This window comes from Pelobates fuscus, chromosome 10 (genome assembly GCF_036172605.1).
Source record: "Pelobates fuscus isolate aPelFus1 chromosome 10, aPelFus1.pri, whole genome shotgun sequence".
Taxonomy (NCBI): Eukaryota; Metazoa; Chordata; class Amphibia; order Anura; family Pelobatidae; genus Pelobates; species Pelobates fuscus.
In genome coordinates this window covers 28,735,796-28,757,864 of record NC_086326.1, presented here as the reverse complement: position 1 = coordinate 28,757,864, position 22,069 = coordinate 28,735,796, and the positions used below count along the sequence as shown (strand labels likewise).

The following is a 22,069-nucleotide window of genomic DNA, read 5'->3' as shown; positions in this document are numbered from 1 at the left end:
CACTCAAAAGGTTAAAAATTGTTAATTATCAATAAAATTAAGCTTATATTTATTGCTACCTACTACAAAATCAGTGTTTAAACAATAAAAAACATGCCGTACAACAGAGATTAATCCACACAAATGTGAAGTTGAAAAATAGGAAATATACCATAAAAATGGTACTCAGTTATTATTATTATTATTATTATTGCCATTTATATAGCGCCAACAGATTCCGTAGCGCTTTACAATATTTTGAGAGGGGGGGATGTAACAATAAATAAGACAATTACAAGAAAACTTACAGGAATAATAGGTTGAAGAGGACCCTGCTCAAATGAGCTTACAGTCTATAGGAAGTGGGGTATTAGAAACATTAGGATAGGAAATATCAAGTAGGAGTGAAGCAGAGCTGGAGGAGAGAGCAAAGCACTATCCCATAGGGACAGGTATGTAAGGGAGAGATTACTCTGGGAGGCCATACGCTTTCCTGAAGAGATGGGATTTAAGGCCCTTCTTAAATGATTGAAGACTAGGGGAGAGTCTGATGGCAGTAGGCAAGTTATTCCATAGGAGAGGAGCCGCCCGTGAGAAGTCCTGCAAGCGTGAGTTGGCCGCACGGGTGCGAGCAGCGGTCAGGAGGTGGTCGCGGGCAGAGCGGAGGGTACGAGGAGGGGCATACCTCTGGATCAGTGAAGAGATATAAGAGGGGCTGGAATTGTTCAGTGCTTTAAATGTATGGGTTAGCACTTTGAATTGACTCCTATAGGATACAGGGAGCCAATGTAAGGACTGGCAGAGGGGCGAGGTGTGAGAGGACCGACTGGATAGGAAAATCAGTCTAGCTGCAGCATTCATTACAGACTGTAGCGGGGCAGTACGGATTTTGGGGAGACCAATCAGGAGAGGGTTACAGTAATCCATGCGGGAAATTACTAGAGCATGGACAAGCTCCTTGGTAGCATCTTGCGTAAGAAAGGGGCGGATGCGGGCTATGTTTTTGAGTTGGAACCTACAGGACTTGGCAACAAACTGGATGTGAGACTCAAAGGTGAGACCAGAGTCAAGTATGACGCCAAGACAGCGCGCTTGTAGGGATGGACTTATGTGGATATCACTGACTTGAAGGGAGAGTGAGAGAGGAGGATCAGTATTAGGAGGAGGAAAGACAAGGAGTTCAGTTTTAGAGAGGTTAAGTTTGAGAAAGCGTGACGACATCCAGTCAGAGATGGAAGAGAGGCAAGCAGTGACACGTTGCAGGACGGCCGGGGAGAGGTCCGGTGAGGAGAGGTATATCTGAGTGTCATCAGCGTACAGGTGGTAGTTGAATCCAAAAGAGGCAATACGTTTTCCAAGAGAGGCAGTATAAAGAGAAAAAAGTTGGAAAATCGTACGCACGGAGATGGCACAGTATGAAATTACTATGAATTATAATCAAGTGTTCAATGCAAACATTTGCTAAATTTCTTTGCAGAGAATTGCTTTATAATTGGCTTGTACAGATAACAGCTGACACTGTGGTGATTAGTCAACCAAAACATTTAAAAAAAAAAAGAGGGATTGAAGTTTCTGAATACATGTCCCAGAATAATATACTTAAAGGAACACTATAGGGTCAGAAATACAAACATGTATTCCTGACCCTATAGTGTTCAAACCACCATCTAGCTCTCCTGACCCCCCCCCTTGTCCCCCTAAATATAGTAAAATCTTACTTCTATTCAAGTCTGCAGCTGTTGGATCTGCCACTGATCTGCCTGCTTGGCTGACATCATCAGAAGTGATTCTATGAGGCAATCACAATGCTTTCCCATAGGATTGGCTGAGACTGTCAAGGAGGCAGATCAGAGGCAGAGCCAGCACAAGTCAAACACAGCTCTGGCCAATCAGCATCACATCATAGAGATGCATTGACTCAATGCATCTATATGAGGAAAGTTCAGTGTCTTCACGCAGAGGGTGGTGACACTGAATGCCAGTGCTGCCCCAGGAAGCACCTCTAGTAGCCATCTGAGCAGTGGCTGTCACAAACTTACCGGTACCTGGAACTGTCACGCCCTTAAAGGGCCCGCGTCATCTAGGTGACCCCATGCTGTTTGGGGTCGCAGAGGTGATGTGGACCAATGAGAACTCTTCTGAACCTATTTAAGGCCTGTTCTAGCCTTTACACATTGCCCTATCATGATTTCTGTACCGTTAGTGCTATATATAAGTCTCTCTTGTTGTATTCCTGTTATTGACCTCGGCTCGTATTTTACTTGTGATTTCTCGTATCCTAACCCGGCTTCGTATTTGACTTGTGGATTCATGCCAATGCATTAAGATAGCGCTGATCCTTACTCTAAGGACATTTTCTTAAATAATAGAATGCTACTGGGTAGTGCCTTTGTCCTTTGATTATGGATTTATTTTCAAATCTGACTCACCTGTAAAATTGATAGCAACAAATCTGTCAAGCAATATATGAGCCAAGAAACGTTCTGTTCCATAAAAGAGAAAAGCACTGCAGTTGGTCATCAAGGTTTCCCATTCAGCATGGCTGGAATAAAAATAATTGGCATCAATGAATAAATTATACTATCACTCAAATGTAAGATATATGTGATAGATGTTTGGATAGAGGTGTAGGTTTGGTAGCAATAAAAGGCACTTGTTTTTCATTACATATATCATCTGTCAGGACTGTACATTATTCTACAAAGAGATAGATTTCCAATATATTTAGCAAACATTTATCTGAGGCTAACACAACAAATGGGTTAATTAAAAAAGCACCAAATATATGTTTGTTAAAATTAAAAATTAGTGTATACTTAAAGAGTGGTGGGGGGTTTGAAAAGAGGTGAATAATTCAGGCTTTTACATTGTCTAATGTAATAAAACACCAGTGTGTTTGAAGTCTGACTTTCTTATATCACATCCTGTAGTGGCAATATTAATCCCAGATGGGATAAAAAGTCTTTGAACAGAGACAGTTGATACAGGAGCTTAAAACCACACATTTGCTATGATGCTTCAGACAGTGACAAGAAGCTGAATATACAGACGGTGTCCACACAGAGATCACTCTGTTTGCGGTAATAGTGCATGAATATATGCTAAAAAGAATAATGTAAAAAAAAGATCATATATTGAGAATACAAAACGTTGAGGTGTTTATAATGGAAACATTATACCATTTAGCGGTTCTGGAGGTATCATGATAACGTACGAGACAAAAGGTTAAGTGATTTATGAATGTTTCCAGAACTCTGAGATCATATTATATAAGTCTAATAACAATGCTATGCCGGGATATGAGCTGGAAAGACAAGGACAGTGTGATTATCTCCCATCAGCTCTTTTTCTGCCATACAAGTAACAAGAAGGATGCTGTTTTAATTTCAACAGGTGCAAATAGCAGCTTCTGCTCAAGAGTGTAAGGTGAACTGATGTTAGGAGTGCTGCAATGCACAGTGTCACTCATATGCATGTGTCAATGCAACCAACAAGTCTAAGATCAAGTAAAAGCTAGTACACAGCACTGACATGCACTCATCTAACAATGGTTTTCTCGCACAACATCAAACCTGGGGACGCGAGAGCTGCCTATAATCCCTTCCCAGTTAGGAGTATATTGCTGGCTGTATTTTCCAAGAATCTCGATAATTTTACTGCTCGGCTTGTACGCCTCTGAAAAGAAACAACAGGATTTAAACATTAATAAAACATATAAAAATCTTAAGCCAAGAAAAGTACATTTCGCATTTTGCCATCCAGATCAGAGTGCAGGATATCCATTCAAGGCATTGCCATTAAAAGAACATACTTAGAGCATCAAGTACGAGATGTATTGATAAGAGTGCACTAGCATTACAGCACTATTCACAATCGCTCTGTTAGAAAATGTTACATCTAGGGTTAGGGGGAATCTGTACTAAAACTGTCTACCTGTGATTGATGGGAGTTTAAGTCCCCAACATAAACAGTGTTCATGCAGGGGTACATCTCTAAATCCTACTCATAAGAGTGTAATGGTCACAGGTGAGATTTCTGCATAAATGTATATCTAACTGCAAGTTAGCTACTGGTCATGCTAATAATTTTGTTTTAATCCTCCCTTTTTACCCATGTTATCACTTTATATGAGATACTTGGCCATGGCAACATATGCAGTGCCATAAAGTGTTTGCACAGCATTTCTGTTGAAATGCAAAATTATGGGCCGGTAAAGTTTCCAAAAAACTCATAAGAACAGCAGAGGTTAGTGCATTTTTTTAAATCTACATCCTGCTTTATTGACCGTGGTTATCACTTCAATAGTATTTCCTGGGGTGGGAGAACTATCAGTTCCAGAGAAGTGAAGAAGATACATTCAAATTTCCCTCTGTTTTCTTAATGGGGAGCTAGTGATAAGAACCCATTATCAGCAGAGCCTGCTCTGAGGCTTCCAGGTTGAAGCCTGGGACCAAGAAATAAAGTAGAGGGACAGGCAGAGTGATTGGGATCCATATTCCAAAGTTTGGGGTCAAATGTTAAACAGTTTAACTCCTTACATTATAATGGTGCCCAGAACCTTCTTGCACCATAACAACTTCACTGCAATAACCTTGTTATGGTGCCTGGAGTGGTCCTTTAAAGACCACACTTGTACTATGGAACTCAGTTAAAGCAGATATGAAATAAAGACAAAATAGAAGTACATTTTAAACATAGTTTAACAACACTGTGGGCACCATAACCACTTGAAATGGAGTTTGTGGGCACCAGGTCCCGCATCACTACTAAATAGCTTACTTACAGTTTAGTAGATATTCTCGGTCACTGGTAGCCTGAACCCTGTCCTTTAATGAAAATATGGCGGAGATGGAGCCATGCTTTGCTTCATGTCATTCAATAAGTAGCAGGCTGAAAATGTCAGCTGAGCACTCTCAATTACTGCTCATTCCCATTCATTTTTTTATGGTGCAAGTGGGAAACATAGCTCCGGCTCCACTACATTGTCAAAGGAGGCCAGGCTACTGGCTGTCGAAGACCGACAATCTCTACTAATAGCAGTGATGCGGGACCACTCAGTTGCAATGCTGGCTTTACAAGGACGTGTTTTTACTTACTTTCTTTGCAATATACAATACAAAGAAAATGCAACGACCAACCTTAATTAAACTTACAGTTTTACAGTACATCATTCAGTTATGACTCACCTGGTTCCCTTGCTTCATTGTAAGGATCAACAATATCTTAAATCTACCATTAAGAAAGAACGCAGCGCTTGTTGGTGAAAAAAAAACTGGCAAAAAACAAGTAATATTAAAAATCTTGCTAAGGGTAATGGTAGCATCACTTCCACTGCTCTCACTAAATCTGTTTAAGGTCTGTCTTCCTGTAATCACGTTCAGTGGCTGAGAATAGCAGTGTGTGTGAATCTCACTGCACTCACTGAATGTGGTTAATAATAGGACAGCGTGTGAATCTCACTGCACTCACTGAATGTGGTTAATAATAGGACAGTGTGTGAATCTCACTGCACTCACTGAATGTGGTTAATAATAGGACAGCGTGTGAATCTCACTGCACTCACTGAATGTGGTTAATAATAGGACAGCGTGTGAATCTCACTGCACTCACTGAATGTGGTTAATAGGACAGCGTGTGAATCTCACTGCACTCACTGAATGTGGTTAATAATAGGACAGTGTGTGAATCTCACTGCACTCACTGAATGTGGTTAATAATAGGACAGTGTGTGAATCTCACTGCACTCACTGAATGTGGTTAATAATAGGACAGTGTGTGAATCTCACTGCACTCACTGAATGTGGTTAATAATAGGACAGTGTGTGAATCTCACTGCACTCACTGAATGTGGTTAATAATAGGACTGCGTGTGAATATCACTGCACTCACTGAATGCGGTTAATAATAGGACAGTGTGTGAATCTCACTGCACTCACTGAATGTGGTTAATAATAGGACAGTGTGTGAATCTCACTGCACTCACTGAATGTGGTTAATAATAGGACAGTGTGTGAATCTCACTGCACTCACTGAATGTGGTTAATAATAGGACTGTGTGTGAATCTCACTGCACTCACTGAATGTGGTTAATAATAGAAGAGTGTGTGAATCTCACTGCACTCACTGAATGTGGTTAATAATAGGACAGTGTGTGAATCTCACTGCACTCACTGAATGTGGTTAATAATAGGACTGTGTTTGAATCTCACTGCACTCACTGAATGTGGTTAATAATAAGACTGTATGTGAATCTCTCTGCACTCACACAATGTGGTTAATAATAGGACTGTGTGTGAATCTCACTGCACTCACACAATGTGGTTAATAATAGGACTGCGTGTGAATCTCACTGCACTCACTGAAGCTGGCTGTGAATAGTACTTTGTGTGACTCTCACTGCACTCACTGAATGTGGTTAATAATAGGACTGTGTGTGAATCTCACTGCACTCACTGAATGTGGTTAATAATAGGACAGTGTGTGAATCTCACTGCACTCACTGAAGTGGTTAATAATAGAACAGCGTGTGAATCTCACTGCACTCACTGAATGTGGTTAATAATAGGACAGCGTGTGAATCTCACTGCACTCACTGAATGTGGTTAATAATAGGACTGCGTGTGAATATCACTGCACTCACTGAATGCGGTTACTAATAGGACAGTGTGTGAATCTCACTGCACTCACTGAATGTGGTTAATAATAGGACAGTGTGTGAATCTCACTGCACTCACTGAATGTGGTTAATAATAGGACAGTGTGTGAATCTCACTGCACTCACTGAATGTGGTTAATAATAGGACTGTGTGTGAATCTCACTGCACTCACTGAATGTGGTTAATAATAGAAGAGTGTGTGAATCTCACTGCACTCACTGAATGTGGTTAATAATAGGACAGTGTGTGAATCTCACTGCACTCACTGAATGTGGTTAATAATAGGACTGTGTGTGAATCTCACTGCACTCACTGAAAGTGGTTAATAATAGGACTGTGTGTGACTCTCACTGCACTCACTGAATGTGGTTAATAATAGGACTGTGTGTGAATCTCACTGCACTCACTGAATGTGGTTAATAATAGGACTGTGTGTGAATCTGTCAGGATCGGGACAGGGATCCAACACGCAGAGTACAAACAGTAGCCAGATACGTATACCGGACCTTAGAATGGCCGGACTAACGTAAGTAGTACAGTATAGAATGGTCAAAGACAAGCCGAGGTCGAGGGTAACAGAAGACAGGTAAGCGAGAGACAAGCCGAATCAAGGGTAACAGAGATAAGCAGAGTAAGGTAAACAAGCCGGGTCAAAACCAAAAGGGATAATAGAATACACAAGCACTGAGTGACTAGAACAAGCTAGAACCACGACAGGGCAATGAGCTAATGAAAGAAGCTCTGTTAAATACCCTGTTCAGAGCAGTAACCACGCCTCCAAGGCGTCCTGATTGGTCCTGCAGCCATTGACTGACAGGTTGTTCCGGGGGAGTGTCCTGATGACTACTTCCTGCCTAGATGCTGTAAAAGGCAGTCACTCCCTCGCGGCCGGCCTAGCATGACCGGATAGACCGCGGGGAAGGGAGCCATCAGACCGTCTGGATGGAGGAACAGCTAAGTCTCTACCTCTTTCGGAGGTAGAGACCACAGGTACCCTGACAGTACCCCCCCTCTCAGATACGCCCACCGGGCGGAATGAACCGGGACGAGATGGGAAGCGAGAGTGATACGCCCTGCGGAGACGGGGAGCATGAACATCCTTCTGAGGTACCCAACTCCTCTCCTCAGGACCATATCCCTTCCAATCAACCAGATATTGTACTCTCCCCCGGGAGATTCGAGAATCAATAATAGAGTTAACCTCATACTCCTCCTGACCCTCCACCTGAACGGGGCGAGGAGGGGCTATTGTGGAGGAAAATCTGTTACATATGAGTGGTTTCAGCAATGAAACGTGAAACGAGTTCGGGATGCGTAAGGTATTAGGAAGAGCTAAACGATACGCAACTGGATTGATACGGGTCAGCACCCTGTAGGGTCCAATATAACGAGGAGCGAACTTCATGGAGGGCACTTTTAAACGGATGTTCCTCGTGCTCAGCCATACCCTATCACCTGGAACAAAGACCGGAGCCGCCCTTCTACGTTTATCAGCGTGTTTCTTGACCAACATAGAGTTGTGCACAAGGATTTGTCGAGTTTGATCCCACAACTTCCTCAAATTGGCAACATGAACATCAACCGACGGCACCCCCTGGGAAGGGGAATCCGAAGGAAGAATAGACGGATGAAAACCATAATTCATGAAGAAGGGGCTTGAATGAGTAGAATCGCAAACGAGATTGTTGTGTGCAAACTCCGCCCAAGGAATCAAACCGACCCAATCATCCTGGTGTTCAGAAACAAAGCATCGTAAATATTGTTCAATTTTCTGGTTGGTACGTTCAGCAGCTCCGTTAGACTGAGGATGATAGGCAGAAGAAAAGTTTAATTTAATACCAAGTTGAGAGCAGAAGGACCTCCAAAAGCGGGAAACAAATTGGGAGCCTCTGTCCGATACAATTTGAGAGGGTATCCCATGTAGGCGAAAAATCTCCTTAGCGAATATCTCTGCCAATTCAGGAGAAGACGGGAGTTTAGGCAGGGGAATGAAGTGTGCCATCTTAGTAAACCTGTCAACCACGGTGAGGATAACAGTCTGTCTTTTAGAGATGGGTAGATCGACAATAAAGTCCATGGCCAAACAGGACCATGGTTTTTCTGGAACCTCCAAGGGTTGCAGGAATCCACATGGAAGCGTATGGGGTTGTTTGGTTTTAGTACAAACTTCACATGCAGCGATGAACTCCTCAATTTCCCTCCGTAAAGCAGGCCACCAGAAGTCCTTAGAGATCAACGCGTAAGTTTTGCGAATACCAGGATGTCCCGCCATCTTGCTATTATGTAAACACTGTAAAAGTTCCAGTTGAAGAGCAGGAGGAACGAAATGACGGCCCGCAGGAGTCTGTTTAGGTGCTAGATGTTGCAACTTAATGATCTCGGCCAGTAATGGAGAATGAATCCTGAGATTCGTATTAGCAATGATATTGCATTTCGGAACTATAGAAGAAAGAACTGGTTCAGGTACAGTAGAAGGTTCATATTGGCGAGATAATGCATCGGCTTTAGAGTTTTTAGAACCAGGTCTGTAAGTCAGTACATAATTGAAGTGAGTCAGGAATAAGGACCAACGAGCTTGTCTAGAGGATAAGCGCTTAGCCTCCCCAATATAGGACAAGTTTTTGTGGTCCGTCAAAATCGTAATAGGGTGTAGGGTCCCCTCCAACAAATGTCTCCACTCCTTTAAGGCTTTAATGACTGCTAACAGTTCCCTTTCCCCGATGTCATATCTGCTCTCAGGCCCAGAAAATTTCTTAGAGAAGAAACCACAAGGGTGTAACGGTTTATCCACCCCTAACCTTTGAGACAGAACAGCCCCAACTGCTGTCTCAGAGGCATCGACCTCGAGCAAGAAAGGCAGAGTCGTATCAGGATGGACTAGAATGGGAGCCGAGGCAAAAAGTTCCTTGAGAGTCTTGAAAGCACCCAGAGCTTCCTTAGACCAGAACTTAGTATCAGCCCCTTGTTTGGTCATATTGGTAATAGGCGCAATGATAGAGGAGTATCCTTTAATGAAGCGCCTATAGTAGTTGGAAAAACCAATAAACCTTTGGATAGCCTTGAGTCCTTTGGGCAAGGGCCAGTCTAAAATAGATTGAAGTTTTACAGGATCCATTTTAAAACCCTCCCCAGAAATCACGTATCCAAGAAAGTCTACCTGAGACTGATCAAAACTGCACTTCTCCAATTTGCAATATAGACCATGTTGCAGCAGCTTGTGTAATACCTTTCTGACCTGTCTATGGTGAGTCTCAATCTCCTTAGAGTGTATTAGTATGTCGTCCAGGTAAACAATAACACAATCATGCTGAAACTCCCTAAGTACCTCATTAATCAAATCTTGAAATACTGCAGGAGCATTGCATAGTCCAAATGGCATAACAGTGTATTCGTAATGGCCATACCGGGTATTGAATGCCGTCATCCACTCGTGACCTTGCTGGATTCTCACCAAATTGTAAGCCCCTCTGAGATCTAACTTGGTGAAGATTTTGGAGCCCTTAAGACGATCAAATAACTCGGTAATCAGTGGGATAGGATAGGCATTTCTGACAGTTATTTTATTCAAGCCTCGGTAATCGATACAAGGTCTCAGCGTGCCATCCCTCTTCTTAATGAAAAAGAACCCAGCCCCGGCCGGAGAAGAAGACCTCCTGATGAATCCCTTTTCTAAATTCTCCCGAATATACTCCTCTAGAACCGAGTTTTCCTGAACAGACAAAGGATATACATGGCCCCTCGGAGGCATAGTGCCGGGTAGAAGCTTAATCTTACAGTCAAATGACCTGTGTGGAGGCAAAGAATCGGCATTCTTCTTGTCAAACACTGCCCTTAAGTCTAGGTAAAGGTCTGGTATTTGTCTTTCTGTGGACTGAGTAGGATTCTCCGGTATGTTAATATTAGCTAATGGAGAAACCTTGCACAAACACCGATCCTGGCAGCCCTGGCCCCACGAGAGTATCTCTCCTAACTCCCAATCGATAATAGGGTTATGTTTTTTCAACCATGGGTACCCCAGAACTATGGGAACGGAAGGAGACGAAATGAGCAGAAGAGATAAATTCTCCACGTGTAGGATACCCACATTTAAATTAATGGGTATGGTCTCACGAAAGCTAACAGGGTCTAGTAGTGGTCTACCATCTATGGCCTCAACGGCCAAAGGTGTCTCCCTTAGCTGGGATGGGAAATTGTTCTTACTAGCAAAGGCTTGGTCGATAAAATTCTCAGCAGCACCGGAATCTATCAATGCCATAGCCCTTACTACTTCCTTCCCCCAAGTTAAGGAAACTGGTAGCAGAAGCCTGTGATCTTTATAATCAGGAGTAGAGGACAAAATAGAAACACCCAAGGCCTGTCCTCTAGAGAGACTTAGGTGCGAGCGTTTCCCGGGCGGTTAGAACAGTTCGAGAGTAAATGACCCTTGGCTCCACAATACATACACAAACCCTCTCTTCTCCTGTGCTGTCTTTCCTCCTCAGAGAGGCGGGTATACCCTATCTGCATAGGTTCAGTAAGCAAAGATATCGTGGAGTCAGGACTTGGAACAGCGGGAGCTAACCTAAAAGAAGGTCTCTGGTTCCTCTCTCGAGTGTTCTGTCTCTCTCTTAGACGTTCATCTATACGAGAGATGAACGAAATTAAATCCTCTAAATTCTCAGGGAGTTCTCTGGTAGCAACCTCATCAAGGATTACATCAGATAGGCCATTCAAAAATACATCCATATACGCCTGCTCATTCCACTTGATTTCTGCCGCCAGAGACCTGAACTCTAGTGCATAATCCACCAGTGTTTGGTTCTCCTGTCTCAGGCGCAACAGTAATCTGGCTGCATTAACCCTTCTACCTGGAGGGTCAAATGTTCTTCTAAAAGCAGCTACAAATGCGTTATAGTTATAAACTAATGGATTATCGTTCTCCCATAGTGGGTTGGCCCATCTCAGAGCTTTCTCAATGAGTAGGGTGATAATAAATCCTACTTTTGCTCTATCTGTAGGATAAGAGCGAGGTTGCAATTCAAAGTGGATACTAATTTGGTTTAAAAAACCACGACACTTCTCAGGAGCCCCACCATAGCGTACTGGGGGGGTAATGTGAGAAGAAGCACCCACTGTGGCTACCTCTAGACCTGAACCGACAGGAGAAACAGGGGTATTACGTATCTCCTCTGGTGGGTTATTGGCACAAGCTAATAGAGCCTGTAGCGCAAGCGCCATCTGATCCATTCTGTGATCCATGGCTTCAAACCTAGGATCAGGAGCAGCCAGCTGACTGTTTGTACTTGCAGGATCCATTGGCCCTGTCGTAATGTCAGGATCGGGACAGGGATCCAACACGCAGAGTACAAACAGTAGCCAGATACGTATACCGGACCTTAGAATGGCCGGACTAACGTAAGTAGTACAGTATAGAATGGTCAAAGACAAGCCGAGGTCGAGGGTAACAGAAGACAGGTAAGCGAGAGACAAGCCGAATCAAGGGTAACAGAGATAAGCAGAGTAAGGTAAACAAGCCGGGTCAAAACCAAAAGGGATAATAGAATACACAAGCACTGAGTGACTAGAACAAGCTAGAACCACGACAGGGCAATGAGCTAATGAAAGAAGCTCTGTTAAATACCCTGTTCAGAGCAGTAACCACGCCTCCAAGGCGTCCTGATTGGTCCTGCAGCCATTGACTGACAGGTTGTTCCGGGGGAGTGTCCTGATGACTACTTCCTGCCTAGATGCTGTAAAAGGCAGTCACTCCCTCGCGGCCGGCCTAGCATGACCGGATAGACCGCGGGGAAGGGAGCCATCAGACCGTCTGGATGGAGGAACAGCTAAGTCTCTACCTCTTTCGGAGGTAGAGACCACAGGTACCCTGACAGAATCTCACTGCACTCACTGAAGCTGGCTGTGAATAGTACTTTGTGTGACTCTCACTGCACTCACTGAAGCTGGCTGTGAATAGTACTGTGTGTGACTCTCACTGCACTCACTGAAGCTGGCTGTGAATAGTACTGTGTGTGACTCTCACTGCACTCACTGAAGCTGGCTGTGGTGTGTGTCGCAATACTGTACTCACTATACTGAGATTAGAATAAGATGGCATGTGATACTTTCTACATTTATATTATGGATTCATAGATTTTTTGATTAAGGATACATTTAAATTGATGAGTGTCGACAGACATGCAGTTTGGTGGCAGAACACGATTAGTGGGCACCTGTGACAGAAACACACATATAGCACTTTGTTATTTAAAGAAATATAAGTGAAAAACAGTGTGTAACCGCTGAACGACCACTTGATCCAGGTTTGCATTCCTAATATTATAGGGTACACTCTCAATCTCAGCATCTGATATACATTGATATCCTATTCTTACTATCTTTATCTGCCTACACTTCTATCTCTACATACTGGGGATGTGTCTCCTAATCCAGCCCCTCCACCGATTAGTCTACCTGCATTGCCTCATAGGTAACTAATAAAAATGTACATATACCCTGTTACTAATCTACCACCCCCCCCTTTTTTTTTTTATTAAAGGCTTAGTCTATAAAACAAAGAAATATACTGCCATTCATGATCTCTTCATCTACTGCTGTAAAAACTGTATACGAGGAAATAAATTCTATTTTTAAACTTTGTTTTAATTAGAGAACATTTGTTTTACATTGCTTCTTATATCCTGCGAGCAATACAACATTCCTCCTCATGCTGTCTGTTTATCGTGAACAAATAAGCCAGTGTCTGATCTTTAAATAACTAATGCATTGTATATTAAAAGTGTCAACACAACTCTATTTGTCTTGTTACTGCATGATGCAGATTTAGACACATTTAATATCTGTCTGTCTAACTAGGTCTGTCAATGTATATCTGGATTTATTATAAACATAGCAAACAGTGGTTCTATGCTGGCTGCCTTAAAATGATTGTTATCTCCTGTCCGCATTATAAAAACAAACACCAGACTCTGAAACCTAAGGTTATTTAAGTGAGCATATGGCAATGTCATCATGGAGTTGTTGGATCTTGCAATAAAATGGTACAAGGATGACCTATACAGATCATGTTGCTGTTGGCATGCAGTGCTAAGTATATAAATGGACTCTATTGATCTAGGATGACTTATCCTCATGTTAAAATAAAAAATAGCAAATTCTACTTTATTGAGTCTGGTGTCCATAATTGGCTCACTGGTGACATTTATTTATTTATTTATTATTGCCATTTATATAGCGCCAACAGATTCCGTAGCGCTTTACAATATTATGAGAGGGGGATTTAACTATAAATAGGACAATTACAAATAAACTTACAGGAACAATAGGTTGAAGAGGACCCTGCTCAAACGAGCTTACATTCTATAGGAGGTGGGGTGTAAAACACATTAGGACAGGAATTTACAATCAAATAAGGTGGGCTGCCCTTTAGGAGAGGGCAAGAGACAGGTATGTGAGGTAAGGGTTAGTCTTGGAGGCCATAAGCTTTCCTAAAGAGATGGGTTTTAAGGCACTTCTTAAAAGATGCAAGACTAGGGGAGAGTCTGATGGCGGTAGGCAGGCTATTCCACAGGAAGGGAGCCGCCCGTGAGAAGTCCTGCAAGCGCGAGTTGGCCGTACGAGTGCGGACAACGGACAGCAGGTGGTCATGGGCAGAACGGAGAGACCGAGAAGGGACATACCTATGGATCTGTGAGGAGATATAAGAGGGGCTAGAGTTGTTCAGTGCTTTATAGGTGTGAGTTAGTACCTTGAATTGACTCCTATAGCATACAGGAAGCCAATGTAAGGACTGGCAGAGGGGTGAGGTGTGAGAGAAACGACTAGAGAGGAAAATCAATCTAGCAGCAGCATTCATTACGGACTGTAAGGGTGCAGTACGGCTATTGGGAAGACCAATCAGGAGAGGGTTACAATAATCCATGCGGGAAATTACTAGAGCATGGACAAGCTCCTTGGTAGTATCTGGTGCAAGAAAGGGGCGGATGCGGGCTATGTTTTTAAGATGGCATCTACAGGATTTGGCAACATGCTGGATGTGAGGCTCAAAGGTGAGACCAGAGTCAAGTATGACGCCAAGACAGCGCGCTTGCAAGGATGGACTAATGTTGGTACCACAAACTTGGAGGGAGAGCGAAAGATGAGGATCAGTATTAGGAGGAGGAAAGACAAGGAGCTCAGTTTTGGAGATATTGAGTTTCAGAAAGCGGGAGGACATCCAGTCAGAGATGGAAGAAAGGCAAGCAGTGACACGTTGCAGGACGGCAGGGGAGAGGTCCGGGGAGGAGAGATATAGCTGGGTGTCATCAGCGTACAGGTGGTAGTGAAATCCAAAAGAGGTAATAAGTTTGCCAAGAGAGGCAGTATAAAGAGAAAATAGAAGGGGACCAAGGACGGAGCCTTGGGGAACGCCAACTGAGACAGGGCAAGGGGAGGAGGTATCATTAGAAAAGGAGACACTGAATGAGCGTTGGGAGAGATAAGAGGAAAACCATGAGAGGACAGAGTCACAGAGACCAAGCGATTGAAGAGTTTGAAGAAGGAGAGCATGATCAACGGTGTCAAAGGCCGCTGAGAGGTCAAGAAGAATTAGTATGGAGTAGTGGCCTTTGGATTTAGCTGCGATTAGGTCGTTAGTAACTTTGATAAGGGCAGTCTCTGTAGAGTGGAGAGGGCGGAAGCCAGATTGAAGGGGGTCAAGGAGAGAGTTGGAATTGAGGAAATGAGACACACGGGTAAAGACAAGTCTTTCCAGAAGCTTTGAGGAAAAAGGGAGCAGGGATATGGGACGGGACATCCTTGCACAATACATGCTGATAAACAACTCACATGTTTTATGTTCTTTTTTTGTTCTGCTTTTGATTTTGGGTCTTTTGGAGTCTTTACATCTCTCTTAACATCACCATCTGCTGGAAAAACAAAACAAAACAAAAAAAAACCCCCCCAAAAAACCAAAGGGTCAGTATATATCAAACTGTAAGGCAACTTTTACAAATAGAATGGATGACCTTGAAGAACATTTTATGAATCCACAGTCCATATTTAGGCATGATAAATGAATATGCACTAATATAATAAACTGACATTGTTATCCCTGAGTTGAATGAATCTCAGTCAGAAAGGTCTTATTTGCAGTGCAACATTTAATTAGAATAACATTTAAAAAACAAACATACCCCACACTCTCACCAGATTGTCAAAAATGTAGCAAACTAAAATCAAAATATGGAAAACATATTGGCAGTGAATTTGCTTCTGAATGCAAGAGTCTGTATAGCGTGCAAGTGTGTGAATGCAGGGGCATATTTCTGTAGCGTGCAAGTGTGTGAATGCAGGGGCATATTTCTGTAGCGTGCAAGTGTGTGAATGCAGGGGTGTAATTGTGCTGAGTGCTAGTGTGCAAATGCAGGTGGTTTGTATTAAGATTGCCACTTTGCCAATGTGTGAAGGCAGGGGTGTACCTGAGCAGAGTATCAGTGTGTGAATGAAGGGGTGTAATTGTGCTGAGTGCTAGTGTGTAGATGCAGGGATTGTATCCAGATTGCCACTTTACCAGTGTGTGAAGGCAGGGGTGTAATTTTGCTGAGTGATAGTGTTTAACCCCTTAAGGACACATGACGTGTGTGACATGTCATGATTCCCTTTTATTCCAGAAGTTTGGTCCTTAAGGGGTTAAATGCATGGGTTTATATGCAGATTACCCCTTTGCCAATGTGTGAAGGCAGGGGTGTACCCGAGCAGAGTATCAATGTGTGAATGAAGGGATGTATTTGAGCAGACTACCAGTGTGTTAATGAAGGGGTGTATTTGTGCTGAGTACCAGTGTGTAAGTTTAGGGTGCATGTATGTAGATGTGCGTTTGCGCTCCTATAACCATCTCTCCATTTTAGTACTCATCCGTCCCTTGTTTCTCGCCACCTTCCTCTGTTCACTTATCTCTCCCCAACCGGTGTCCCTGTTCCCGTATTCCTCCCCATTCCCAGGTTAAAAGAGAGATATCATTAATTTCAATGTTATTACAGCAGTGATATTTATTTAGCTTTATTATAACAATGCATTGGATTTGTCCTTGTGTATAAATAGAAGGTCCTTGTCACATAAATCACTATACTGTCCTCTTTCTTCAACAATATATCATGATCACAAAAAAAGTTTATGTTTGTTGTCCAAAAATAGATTTACAAATAAATACAAAGAACAGGACCTATGCATTGTTTTGTTAATTTTTTTTTAATTAATTGATGGATATAGTCCTGGCCAGGACAGAAGGGCATCTTGTCCTGTAGCTTATAAAGAAATTAACAGAACTAATAGCTGCCACTATTTTTTTGTTTTAAAAGTGTCTGCTCTGAAAGGTATGGTATGTTACCTGGTTGTTGTTCTTTGTGAATTCTGTTGTAAAGCAATTGTAGTGAAAAGTCCCTTGAAACGGAACTTATCCCTTCTTCCTTGAACATACTCAGTGCTTCCAAAGGTAACTCCATAAGCAATGGATCTGCCAGTAACAAAATACAATCTCCCAATTCCACTGATGAACCTACAACAACATACACAGAAAAATGTACATAGAAAAGAATTGAAATCAGAAAGGTCACTTACTAAAATCTTACAAATATACTCAAACTTGTTCAACATCAGCCTGGAGATATATGGTTCAACATATCTTGCATGTATTACATTAAAGGGTTACTCCAACCGCCAATACCAGTTCTGCTTTTAGAAGTGCTCATGGTGGCAGGAGTCTGTATGTGCAGCATTACTGCTTGAAACAGTGCACAGGGGCTAGTTGCACCCCTCCAGCTCGGTTCTGGACTGCCTGATATCAATCCTGTGAAAAATCATGTCTTTCATTAGCATGCACTGCACACTGGCGACAGATTTAATGAGCTTCTCCCTTGCAGGCAGCACGCAATGTTTTCAACATCATTTTTTTTATAATTAAAGACCTCCCGTCATCTGTCACTGGCCCATAGTCGATGAAACAGTCCAATTAAATGCTTCCCTATGTGAAGCATTTGATTGGACCCCATCTGTTGTCGGCGTGACAACAGACGGGGTGTGGAAACGATGCGATTAGGACCTTAGTCGGTGCTTGATTCTAGGTAAGTTTTAATCTATTTAATGGTTTTCATAAATAAACTAAGAGGGGGGAGGACAAGATAAATAGTGCTCAATTAAATATAATAAAGAATAAAAACACATTATCATAAAAAAGATATAGTGACCCTTAAAGCATCGTTGGATGTTCTTCCTGATAAATGTGATGCTGCTTTCTTCCAAAACCTTTCTTATTACTATTATTAATTGATACAATTTTGCAATTACCTGTGAAGTGTTTGTCTTAATGCTATGATTGTTAAATGATCTGCAGCTACAAAGTGACATTTTGGCATCAGATAAATGCCAATGAGTTACGAGTTGTCTGAAAAGCTTTAACGTTAGGCTGAAAAACGTACATGATGGTGTTGATGGTTTTTCCTCTCTTTGTCTGGATTTCACTCTACCTGGCTCAGTAACCGAGAGCAATGGAGACATCTGCCTAAAATTCAAAACAGAACAATGTCGGAATTGCAAAGGGGGTCAGTTGTAAATGAGCAATTTTCTTTGAGTACTCAAATTAATAAACACCAGTTTTTTTTACCTGACAGTTATCAAACTGGGAGATAATTTGGGGTTTAATAAATACATCTCAACAAAAATGAGTTGCAATTTTTAATAAAAAAATGAAAAATGTTTATAAAATAAATCCACTATTTATTATACATAGCCCTAGATATTTTAATCTTTGTTTTTGTTTTAATGCAATGTAACTGTATAATGATATTAGTAAAAGAACGCCACATAAATTAGGATTTTTGTAACACGTTTCTTTAAAATGACTTTAAGTTCCTTTTAAGGTAATATTATAATTCCCAGTACTGGACAAAGTGGAATGTGCAGCAGGGGGTATGTCTGCACTGATTCTCCTATGTATCTCCAGATGTATGTAAATCTGTGTTTTGGGGATAATTTATATAAATCACAGTGCTTGGAAATATAAGGAATTCCGGTATTAAAACAAGATTGTTTCCCAAATGGCAAGATAAATCAGAGATCGCTGTAAGTATTGGCCATGAGTGATCTTCCTGCTAATGTTACACTACATCTCCTATCATACTCAGATAACATACCGAAATGAAGAAAAGTCAAACTTTTGCAGCACTGGGTTTAGGTACTTTTCCATGTCATGTACGATATCAGTAAAGGCTGAAAAGAGTTTATTCTCATCTTCTAAAAGATCATCATCCTTCTGTAGGAAGATCCATATAAACAGATAAAGAAATTGATATGTTAGAATCAAAGAAATGCTAAAATCATAGATAAGAAACGGAAAAAGCTAGTGATAGGGTAAACATATTTGATGGCCTGGTATTTTACCCTTAACAGTTACTCCAAGCACCATGCAGGCATTAGGTTGCAAGAGTAGGATCTGCCAAAATTGGGGTACACAGGTATTGTGGCAGGCTTATGTCACCTCTACAGAATTTAATGTATGGTCATATACTGAAACTAAATCCCCAGTCAGGTGTTTTAAAAAAACGATTACATTCTGTGAGTGCACAAGATTATATATTTTGTACCAATTGGTCGCAGCAGAACCCTTGTAATGTGTGCAAGTTTGGGTGAGTGCAGCCTACCATATATATATATATATATATATATATATATATAGAGAGAGAGAGAGACAGACAATGAGATGTATGCGCGCACGCACGTACGCACGCACGAACACACAATGATATGTACTGATGAGCAATCAGCGTCCCATATTCGAAACAGACACACGTATTAATGGGTGCTGTCCAGTCAAAAATAATGTTGCTTATTTCTTAAAATACCATCAATGTTTCATATCACAAAGGTTCCAGTTTCAAATATTATCAAATTTCAAGGAAAATAGTACTTTTCTTGTTCTCGTATTTATTGTGTACCATCAATGAACAGATGGACTACATTATTTATTTGTACAGGTAACATAAAACACTTGTTATCTCACGTACAGCAAATAGTAGCGACCAATGGTCCCTTATTGAAGTGCTTTTACATATACATAAATAAAAGAATAAAAGCAGATATACATTATAGAAATTACCATTCCACTGTTATTGTTGATTTCTTGAATATTTTCAAACACGTTTTTCCGTCTAGTGAAACTTTGTTGATATTCCCTTTTATGGAGAATCTGCAGCATATCTTGTTTGAACAGTTCCATCCTATCCAACAAGTTCACAAACATGGCTGGATCCACAGCGCATCCAGCAACTTGCGCGCTCACTGATCAAATAAAGAACATTTTTTTTTGTTGTTTTTTTTTAAACTCGGATAGAAGAAATTAATGTTTATGGTGTGGGTTTTGCTTATTTAAGAACAAAAACTAAAATTAACTGAAAGAAAGAACAAATAAGTACTTCTATTATTCTATAATCACAGGACTTTTCAAGTTAACACAACAAACTTACTGCCTTTGTGTTGGATGAATTTTCCCTTTTGTGCAGAGTTTGCTTTTGACTTTTCAAGAACGGCACCGTACAAGAAAGATCTGTGCAAATAAATAAAAAGTAAGACTTTTGTCATGTGACACTTGGTTTATGTTATCTTATGATATAAAAACAAGGCAAGGAAACCCTAGAACAAGACACAGCATTTAGATGTTTGTTGTCAGCAAGTTTTAAAGAACAAAACAAATTATATTTTGTTAAATTGAATTTGTTGGAAGTCAACTCACAAACATGAAAATATGATTTTAAAACGACACACCGGGCACCATAACAACTTTGGAATGAGGTTTTGGTGCCAGAATGTCCCTGGTGCTGGCTTACCTTAAGGGTTTGGCCCTGGTCATCTCTTTCTAGGATAAGGTCCACCCTGTACATTTCTCACTTCAATATGTGAATGGAGAGCAACTGATAAATTGAGAGTATCAGCTGATGCAACTGAAGATAGAGGTCAGAGCTGACTGAAGGCTTTGGGGTTAAACTGTTCATAAATGGTTTAATCTCTTAAGGTAAGGTGATGCTAGGGACCTCCTGGCACCACAACAATTTCATTTTAATGAAGTTGTTATGGTGCCTGGAGTGTTCCTTTATTGAAGGACTGAGCAAATGTTCAGATAAATGGACACTATAGGCACCCAGACCACTTCAGCTAGTTGAAGTGGTCTGGGTGATGTGACCCTTTTGAACTTAGTGCTGCAATGTAAATCATTGCAGTTCCAAAGAACTGCAATGTTTACATTGCAGCTCTAAGTCTGCCCTCTATGGCTGTCAACAGACAGCCACTGGAGGGCTTCGGGGATCCAAACTGACTTTTGGTCCGTTATCTGACGCTGGACGTCATCACGGACCTCCTGCGTCAGATTAGTTCTCCCCGCGGGCTGATGTCGGCGGGGAGGAGCGTGGACGGAGCATTACCCAGCGACGAGGGACATCCAGCGCCGATGTCCCTCCCCCTATAGCCTGACCCTGAGAGAGAAAAGGCAGTGTTTACATTGCTGGCTAGTAACACATCTAATGGCAGTCACTCAGACGACCGCAAAAGGTGCTTCCTGTGTCAGTGCTCAATGTTCAGCACTGGCGTTCAACGTCTTCATGCTCTGCATGGAGAAGCTGAACGTTCCCCATAGATATGCACTGATTCACTGCATCTCTATGAGGAGATGCTGATTGGTGCAGGGCAGCGTTTTGTCACGCATGGACAATAGCCTTCCCAATCATTTCAGCCATGGAGGCAGGACCAGCTTCAGTAAGATCGGTGCAGCGTGGGAAAAAAGAGGAGTAAATTCACCATTTCAGGAAGATCTAAGGGGGGGGGGGGGCAGGGACCTAAACAGCCACACAGGCATTATAGTGTCAGAATTACATGTTTGCATTCCTGACACTGTAGTGTTCCTTTAATTTATTAATCGATAGCCTACAAATTTTGCATAGTGCAGGCGGCCCATGTACATTCCAACAGCATGAAGGACTGATCTGTGTCCTTAGAAAATATGATGGGGATCTAACAACCCTAACTGTACAACGGGACACAAGGGAAAGCTCATCACTGATGGGGGAAAATAGTGTTGAAAAGCAATGTCTTCAGTTTCTTCAGAACAGCTGCTTTGACTTTGAAGATCTTTGGACAGATGATTAGTGTGGTGGAAAAGAAAATGACATTATTACTGACGCAAAATTTCCAAGAAAATGTATGTTAATTTCTCAGTGTTGTCAATGGAAAAAAGGGCTGATAATAAGCCTGTTCAGAAACCAACTTACATGTGTATGTTTTTCAAGAAACTGACATTACAGAAATTCTTTGAAAACTTTAACACAGTTGTGCTTATCGAACACTTGTACTCTGCATTTTTGTTGGTGAAAATCAATATTTATTGAAAATGAAATAAAACAAAAAGTAAACAATTT

At 41.6% G+C, this 22,069-nt stretch overlaps 1 protein-coding gene across 1 annotated transcript in view; it reads right to left on the bottom strand.

Annotated features, from left to right (window-relative positions):
• The window catches only part of CFAP46 (cilia and flagella associated protein 46), a 154,648-nt gene that overhangs the window by 11,514 nt on the left and 121,065 nt on the right, over nucleotides 1-22,069 (bottom strand). The window contains exons 46-55 of the mRNA XM_063433591.1: nucleotides 20,129-20,208; nucleotides 19,762-19,943; nucleotides 18,800-18,918; nucleotides 18,086-18,168; nucleotides 16,999-17,166; nucleotides 15,459-15,538; nucleotides 12,784-12,844; nucleotides 5,166-5,201; nucleotides 3,552-3,654; nucleotides 2,409-2,521 (exon numbers count right to left, since the gene is read on the bottom strand). Of these exons, the coding sequence (XP_063289661.1) occupies nucleotides 2,409-2,521; nucleotides 3,552-3,654; nucleotides 5,166-5,201; nucleotides 12,784-12,844; nucleotides 15,459-15,538; nucleotides 16,999-17,166; nucleotides 18,086-18,168; nucleotides 18,800-18,918; nucleotides 19,762-19,943; nucleotides 20,129-20,208 (1,025 nt within the window). The remainder of the gene's footprint in view (nucleotides 1-2,408; nucleotides 2,522-3,551; nucleotides 3,655-5,165; nucleotides 5,202-12,783; nucleotides 12,845-15,458; nucleotides 15,539-16,998; nucleotides 17,167-18,085; nucleotides 18,169-18,799; nucleotides 18,919-19,761; nucleotides 19,944-20,128; nucleotides 20,209-22,069) is intronic.